Here is an 8,083-nt window from a genome sequence, read left to right on the forward strand (position 1 = left end):
CTGCCTTTTCCCTGTGCGGGAAAACCACCGGTCGAACTGACCCGGGTAAGCCCACGATGCCATTTGGTCACACACGAGGGGGAGGGATCCCTGCCCGAACCACGTCGTTTCCATGGGGAGAAAAGCCACGACCCCATAGGCCGTGGAGAGAAGCCACGGCTCGAGCGAGACGAGCGTGATAGGCGCGTCGACCCAGATCCAGCGCCGCCTCCGAGCTCCTCTGCCGGCGACCAAACCTACGCGTCTGGCCCGCTTCGTCAGCGACCGAAGCAACGCCCATGACCCCCTCCCTCCGGTGCCCAGGATCGACGACCCGCCAGCATGTCCCTCCTCCACCCCAGGCTGACGGTGAGTCCCTCCACTACCTGGTCTATGTTGGCATCCCTCGTCGAGCTGCCGGCCCGATCTGACCTGCGTGGTGACTTTTCGCCAGCCCTGTAGGTCGTCAAGGAGAAAAGCAGGTGTGACGCTTCTTTGATCTGCGGTGAAATCACTAAAGTCCTCTTCGGATCTTGTTGTCTCCGGCATGGCACTGACGAGACCAAATTCGGTGGAGCCGTTTCCTGATGTGATGCGGGTGATAGTCATGTTCTTGTAGAGCTGCAGCTGTGGGAACTCATCCATCTCTCCAGTGATGGTAGCCGCAGCAGCGCAATGGAATAATTGCATTGGTAAGAAGGGCGTATTATCCCCATCTCTGCCAAATGGTGATGTGAAGTTTCCACGGGGTTATTAATTGGTCAAGAGCATTCTACCCAGGGTACCATTTCCATGGAATTATCTCCCCTTGGAACCAAATGAGGCCAGGGTACATCGCTCCGGGGGTGATCACTGTTTCTAATTCTGATACTGCCAATCTACCTGCGCGGTCTCTCTAATCTCCCGTGATGTGAGGATGCTGGCAGCAATGTGCCGTACCAACTTTCCCCAATCTCTCGTGACAAGTTAGCGAAAGCACCAGCTCACCGCCGCTGGTTTTGCAACGACCAGCCGGGCCAGGCGGGCGGGCCCAGCCCGAGCCCCCGGCGCGCGAGGCCACCACAGGCGAGGCGAGCAGCAAAAACAGCCAGCCAGCCAGCCACCCCCGCCCGCCTCCCTTTCCGTCCGTCCCCAACCGTCCCCCTCTCGCTCGCATCACAACAAACGCGCTCTCGCCCAGCTTCCGGAACTCTCCCCCCGTCCCCGTCGCCACCGGCATGGCCTCCGCCGTCTCCGTCGCCACCGGCATGGCCTCCGCCGTCTCCGTCGCCACCGGCATGGCCTCCGCCGTCTCCGTCTCCCTCGCCGCCTCCTCCTCGCCCCTCGCCGCCACCTCGCGCGCGGGGGCGGGGGCGCCGCGGCCCCACCACGCGCTCCCGCCCGCCCGCGGCCCGCGGTCCCAGGCCCAGGCCCTCCGCGCGGTCTCCGGCCCCGCCGTGAGCCGCCGGTGGGGCGTCGGGCGCGGCGCGACGGTCGTCTGCGCCGTCCAGGGCCAGGACACCACCATCCAAGGTATAACGCGCCAGCTCGCACGATCGGCCTGTTGAATTGTTGATCCGTGTTCCGTATGAGATTTGGTCGTGCTGAAATACTGATCCGATTAATGCGTCTGCGTGGATCTGCTGCGTGTTTTCCGATGCATCTAGGCATGAGATGAGGCTTTGCTTTCAGGATTAGGATTTGCTTCGGGGAATCGGCCAATCATGTCTTGGGTCGCTTCCACGCGGGTCCCCCAACGTCGAGTTGTTAGGAGCATAGCAGCGATGTGGACGCGAGGCTATGGATTTTACCCCGTTTGTAGCAACTCGACGTTCGACGTCTCTGCTGCGGTGCCAGCGTATACGTGCCTACATGTCTTCATGCATGCATGAAGCATCTGCTGTCTTGATTTGTAGAGCTTGCGCCTGAGTTTCCTGGGAAGCTCGCTGTACAAACCAGCGCGCTGTTGGTGTATTCAGCTGTGTCCTGTGTGCATGGTTGGGCTGCTTTACAACTATTAATGTTGTCACACATCTGGTTTTATGAGGGATTGAGGGGCACTTGTATCTAAATATGGAATCGCATAAATGTTTAATGTGAGTTATTGTAGATATGCTAGACTGTTCAATAGTTATTCAACTTATCGATACCTGCGTGTCTGGTTGATGGAGATTTGTTACTACTGTGCCTGAAACACTGCTACATTTAAGGTAACGATGCTGGACCATATCATTGACCCTGAGAGGATTGAACGTATTTCACATTAACATTATTCCCTTCAGTGTAATTGTGTTTTCTTGCCCAGTGACACATAAATGAGCAAATATCGGATCTTTCCACCATTGTTTTCGAGTCGCGCGACTAGTCGATGAGTCACAAAAAAATGTTGACTCAATAGTGTCGACTAGCGACTCGAGTCGCGACTAGTCACAACTGCATGCTCGACTTTTTCCGAGTCGCTACCCCATAACGACTCATCGATTCGAAAACCATGCTTTCCACAGAAATCTTCTTTTATCTTTTTTGGAAACATCGTACTCCATGTGATTGAATTCCATTTTCAGTACTCTATCTGAGGCGCTAAAGTCCATCCGGTCGCCCGTCTTTGACCGTGATGGTATGTTGGCACGTTTTGACGAGGTGGTCTTCGTGAAAAAGTTTGGCAGCTTGCTCGCCTGCTTGGAGGCAGCTAGTCCTGGGTCTGGCAAGGCGATTGCTTGCCTCCTAGCGGAGGAGGCTTCTACGGACAAAATCAAGAAGGTGAAGAAGGCTCTCAAGAGCATAGGCAAGAAGAGTGGCGCCATTGGTAAGGCGTCAGCGGCTGCTTAATGGATGATACTCGGTCTCTTCACCCACCATTTCCGATTGGCTCGTCTTTGTGGATTTGGTGGTGTCCGTTGTCTTCAACCTTTGTTTTGTTGGGGGTTTCTTTGTGACGTAGAAGTGTGAGGGATCATGGTTGTTTTGTCTTATGTATGTTTGTCGGGTTGACTGTGGGGTCATGGAGTTTCTTTCTTAGCAAGTATGTGGTCTATATGTATCGGTTTTCGCCCTGTTTTCCTTTAATTGACTGGGTAATTCTCTTCTTCTTAATTAATCGATGAGGCAAATCTTTTGCCTCCCTTTCGAAAAAAAATCCTTGCAGTATAGAACACTTTGCTTCAATGACTTGCAATACAACTCCCTCCATCCCAAAATAAGTGACTCAACTTTGTACTAAAGTTAATACAAAGTTGAGTAACTTATTTTGGGACAGAGGGAGTATTTACAGAAGTAATGAAATACAAGTTCTATACAAGATATGGACATATTAAGATGAATCTTTGTCTGCGGTGTCTAAAACTTGAGCTGTTGGTGTATTCAAGGAGTAATCACAGCTTTTTGGATATAGACATCTTGTGATTGTAACCTCGTATTTCTGTGATGGTGCAGTCAGAGTCTGTGGAAGTTCAAAAAAACTGATATCTTACACAAAGCAACGTAAATATACTCATTTCTGAACAAAAGAGCAATTACTGTTAGTGCTACATTAATGTAAATGCCATGTGCCTTCTGAAAGAAATATACTCGCCTATGTTAATAACGACAAGTTAGTGGCCCTAAATCAATATCTGACATGGAAATGCCATGCGCCTTCTGCTGCTGAAGATATTCTTATTCCTGTAAAAGTGGTTTTATAGATCATCCGTGAACAGATTTTTCAGTCTGGTTGGGATTTCGTTGATCTACTTTAGGGGTCGGCCTGACACTTTACAGTGATTAGAACTTTTATGGGTGTTTATGCAGATATCGTGCTGTTTTTGGACTTAAATTTGTGTTTGAATCCTCTAACTTTTCAAACTCAACCAATTTGGTCTGGTATAGGATCATTGGACAGAGAGGCAACTGCATGAAAACAGTGCCAGTAGTATTGCTTGTTAATGGCTGGAGTTAGCTTAGCTTTCTGTTTATCTATTCGTTTCATCATTCAATGTTCATCAGCATGAAACAGTAAAGATTTGGTTTTGCCAATTACTCTATATTTTCTTCAAGCTACTTGATCTGGACATTTTATTTGGGGATCATACAACTTGTGAAGTTAGTTGATTTGGTTTTTTCTTCTTTCTGTACGTCAGCAGTTTCATTGATTTATGTGTTCTCAATTGTTCATTGTGATACTGTCCATTTGTTTTGTAGTTCCTGATGTCACAAAGACAACATGGCAATCACTTGTTATAGAGAGCGAGATTCCAGTTCTTGTTGGATTCTGGGCTTCATGGTGTGGACCTTGCAAAATGATTGATCCAGCTATTGGTAAGCTGTCAAAGGAGTATGAAGGGAAGCTGAAATGCTACAAGCTCAACACCGATGAGAATCCAGACATAGCAAGCCAGTATGGCGTCCGGAGCATCCCAACCATGATGATCTTCAAGAATGGCGAGAAGAAGGACGCGGTGATCGGAGCAGTGCCTGAAAGCACACTGATCACATGCATCGAGAAGTTTACCGAGAGGTAAAACGCTGAACGGGCCTCCTCGACGGTTCCTCGGCATTCCATGTCCATTGTTCAGTCAGACCATCGAAAACTCGACGTCATCTGCGCAATCTTTCTATACGTGCGTTCACTTGTGTAGATAGTATTGGAAAGTTGCTCTCTGTACCATCAATAAATAGAATCACAGAAGTGTTAATGATAAAAATCCCAAGGAAGCCTGGTTTCATTTTGCCATTCTTTTGGGCTGTAGATATGTAGTATGACGGGACTGTTAAGAGTCATGTTCTGTATTATCATGTCACATATTCCGTCAGTTGATGTGATCGTTTCCCTTATGAACTGATGAATCTGTGATACTGTTTCTAGATCTTGATTGTGAGCACTGTTCCCCCAATCAAAAGGTTCTCTGATCTTTTAGATGGCTGTGGATGAGATGCAGATGCGCTGGTTGGATGGAACAGACTGATGCCTCTTTGCTTTTTCAGAGGAAAATAGTCGTAATCAGAGTATATTACTGATCGATCAAAACAAACAGAACCCTGTTTGGTAGTTACATTGAATTCAGAACAGGCCGAATATGTACGTCTGATTCGATCGCATCGTGCTGAGGACCACGAGAGGTGTTAAATCGGTCGGCGGAGAATTATGATTATTGGTGACATGACATTGCACATCAGCTGGCTGGAACTGAAAGCATATCAACGCCATTTCCCAGTTTATTTGGTTCATTTTCTTGACATGAATCGTGACAAGTCTCTTCATTTGGGGAAGCTTCGGGCTGTGTTTGATAGCAAAGTATTATATAAATCAAAGAATCAAAAACTACAGTAATTTTGTCTGTAGGTGTGAGATACCATAGTTTTATCAAAACAGAGTATTTTGCAGTATTCGCAATACATAGAACCTGTTTGGCTGTTGCCGCATAACACTGTAAATTTTGCTGTTTAGCCGTTGTATTCCCTCCGGTCCTTTTTAGTCCGCATATAAGATTTGACTAAAGTCAAGCCTCGTAAAGTTTGACGAACTTTATAGAAAAAAGTACCAACATTCACAATCTGAAATCAATATCAATAGATGTGTCATGACTTAAAGTTTCATATTGTATAACTTTAGCATGTCAGATGTTGATATTTTTTTATATAAACACGGTCAAACTTTGTGAAGTTTGACTTTAGAGAATTCTAATAGGCAGAGTAAAAAAGACCGGAGGGAGTATTTAAGCACTCAGCAGCTCTGTTTAAAAAAAAAAGAGGTTTGGAGTTCTTTTTTTATGAAGAGAAAAACTGCAGTTTCCTCAATACTATAATATTAAAAGCATAGTTGTTAGGGGCAACCAAACAGCTCATTGTAAATAAAACTGCGATAATCTCAAAAACTGTAGTATTCTCAAAATACTTAGAAAATACTTTGCTATCAAACATGACCTCAGCTCTTTAAATGCCTCCTTTTGTAGGTTTGTGTCTGATACCCCATCTGGAGGACCTGTTACAGTAGCTTCATATAACTTTTGCCAACCAGTGATCTGCTGCCTCCTTAGGTTTGTGCCCTGTTTGAGAAAAACAGTCGGCGCATGCAGTAAACTGCGGCCGCCGGCCAGCGCGAGGAAGGAGCTCGGCGATCCACGGTCTCCTGATTGATGTAAACAAACAGTGGGCGACCTGTGTGCACCTTGATCGTTTGGTAGTACAAGTACGTGGGCGCACGCACGCACCCGTGGGCATTCAATTGGCCGGGCCGGACCATGAGTCCATGACCCCTCCCCGCTCCCGGTCCCGTCGTCGTTAGCTGTAGCTGACAGCATATCAATATACGGTTCGTCAATAACTATATGGATCCGCCACATCCAGTAAACAAAAACCTCCGCTCTCTGGCCCTGCAAAAAACGTGGGTGCACCGGCGTGACGCGTCCCGCGGCGATCTCGTTGGATCCCAGGCCACATGACATGCCTTGGCTCCGCCACCAGCCGTCGGCGCGGCGGCACGGCAGGCTGCCACGCCCCCTCTCCCCGCACCTACCGGGCGACCAGACAGACAGGACAGAGCACGCACCAACCGCCGTGCCTTATCATCGCGGGTCGCGGCTCCCGCGGCATGGGACGCGACGACGCACACGCCGGCACCCGCCGTATCGCCGTTCGCCCATCGCCCATCGGGAAGGGACCAAAGCAAAACGAGGAGCACTCTCAGGGCATCTTCAGCCGCGTCTCCAAGAAAGCCGTCTAAACGTTTTTTCGTCCACCGGCGCTAAAAAATCGACCCAGTCACACCCCCAAGAGCCCAATTTTCGCCGGATCGGATCGAAACTGGCGCCGGCGGACCCAACCCGAACCCGGCGCGCTGGGGTCGCTCGGGGGCGCCGGCCGAATCGTTTTTTGCGGAAGAGCCGCGGGCCCGCCGCGTCAGCGACTCTACTCTCTTCTCGCCCCTTCGTTGTCCTCATCGTCTCGTTTCCCGCGGCGAATCAATGCCAAAGCTGCCGCGCGCTGCCGCGCCAGTCAGCCTCCATTGATGCCTCACGGGCGGCTCAGTGAAGGCTGGACGACGCGTCCCTCGGCCGCCACGCAATCACGCCACGCGTAACGCGCCGGTCAAGCCTACCACGCGGCGTCCCCGGCTGTAAAAGCCAACTGCAAGCGCGCCGGAGAGACTCACCCCATCATCCACCGACGACACGCTCATTTCTCCCCCTTTCCTCCTCTCGCCGTCACCAGTTGAGAAAGCATGGCCGAGCGTTTCCCAGGCGACGGCGCGGCGGCGAACGGATTCGGGCGCCGTCATCTGCACGAGGCCGAGGCTCGCCTCCTTTTCGAGGCCGAGTACCCGGTCTCGCCGGACATGCGGGTGCCCGGGGCGTGGAGGATCAGCGCCGGCGGCGTGCCGGTGCCCCCGGTACCCACCGGCACGGCGCGGCTTGCGGAGATTGCACGCATCCGCTCGTCCCTGCCGCGTGCGGCGAGGGAGGGGCCCCGGTACGTCCCCGACAGCCCAATCTGGGAGCCGTACTTCCGCCGCCGGCACGGTGAGCAGCTCGAGGCCACCAACGGCGCCGTGCCCTCCGGCAGGTTCAATGCCGCCGGCCGGCGTCGGTGGTGGGGCGTGCCCAGGCGCACGTTGGAGTCCATCCTCGAGTACATCGAGGGCGGCAACACGCCGCGCCTCGAGTACCCCGCTCCCCCGTCCTTCTCACGTCGCCGCCGGGGAAGCTTCTGGACGCCGAGGCGCATGGAGACCGGGGTGTCCTCCTCGTCCGGCGGCTCTCCCTGCCTCCACCTCCGCCCCGTCAAGCCGGAGCCCCAGGACACGCCTCTCAGCGCGCATACCCGCAGCTCCAGCGCCCTCGTCGAGCCCAAGGTGGAGTCCAGCCTCCCCCCGGAGTACGAGGAGATAGCCCGGTGCGGCTTCTCCGACGAGGACGCCATGCGGTGGTCGCGCGACGACTACCTGCGCGAGGAGATGACCCGTGTAACGCCCGGATAATCTTGCTACAGTAATCCCACGCTAATCATGCCATGTCATCCCGATTACTGTTGCTAAACGTCCGTTAGTTCAAACCGCGTCAAATTCAAATTTTAAATTAAAATTAATGTCGGTAATAAAAGTTTTAAAAAATTGAAACAAAAATGTTCGATGGTTGCCAAATGTTACAAAGGT

At 51.4% G+C, this 8,083-nt stretch overlaps 1 protein-coding gene across 2 annotated transcripts; it reads left to right on the top strand.

The window, feature by feature from the left end:
- The first annotated feature begins 953 nt into the window (after positions 1 to 953).
- LOC119355772 (thioredoxin M2, chloroplastic) lies at positions 954 to 4,799 on the top strand. 2 transcript variants are annotated; one of them, XM_037622642.1, is made up of 3 exons: positions 1,380 to 1,491; positions 2,617 to 2,764; positions 4,135 to 4,799. In XM_037622642.1, the coding sequence occupies exon 3, from the start codon at positions 4,233 to 4,235 to the stop codon at positions 4,452 to 4,454; it is 222 nt and encodes a 73-aa protein (XP_037478539.1). In that variant the 5' UTR covers positions 1,380 to 1,491; positions 2,617 to 2,764; positions 4,135 to 4,232; the 3' UTR covers positions 4,455 to 4,799. The 2 variants fall into 2 exon arrangements, with proteins under 2 accessions (XP_037478538.1, XP_037478539.1); XM_037622641.1 differs by lacking the exon at positions 2,617 to 2,764 and having other exon boundaries at positions 954 to 1,491.
- Positions 4,800 to 8,083: the final 3,284 nt, after the last annotated feature.

The sequence above is a fragment of the Triticum dicoccoides genome, chromosome 2A (genome assembly GCF_002162155.2).
Source record: "Triticum dicoccoides isolate Atlit2015 ecotype Zavitan chromosome 2A, WEW_v2.0, whole genome shotgun sequence".
In the NCBI taxonomy this organism is placed as follows: domain Eukaryota; kingdom Viridiplantae; phylum Streptophyta; class Magnoliopsida; order Poales; family Poaceae; genus Triticum; species Triticum dicoccoides.

Coding starts and splice junctions, on each gene's coding strand:
- LOC119355772 (XM_037622641.1), top strand. CDS start 1,197: ATGGCCTCCGCCGTCTCCGTCGCCACCGGCATGGCCTCCGCCGTCTCC. Junction 1,492..4,134: donor CCAGGACACCACCATCCAAG/GTATAACGCGCC, acceptor TTTGTTTTGTAG/TTCCTGATGTCACAAAGACA.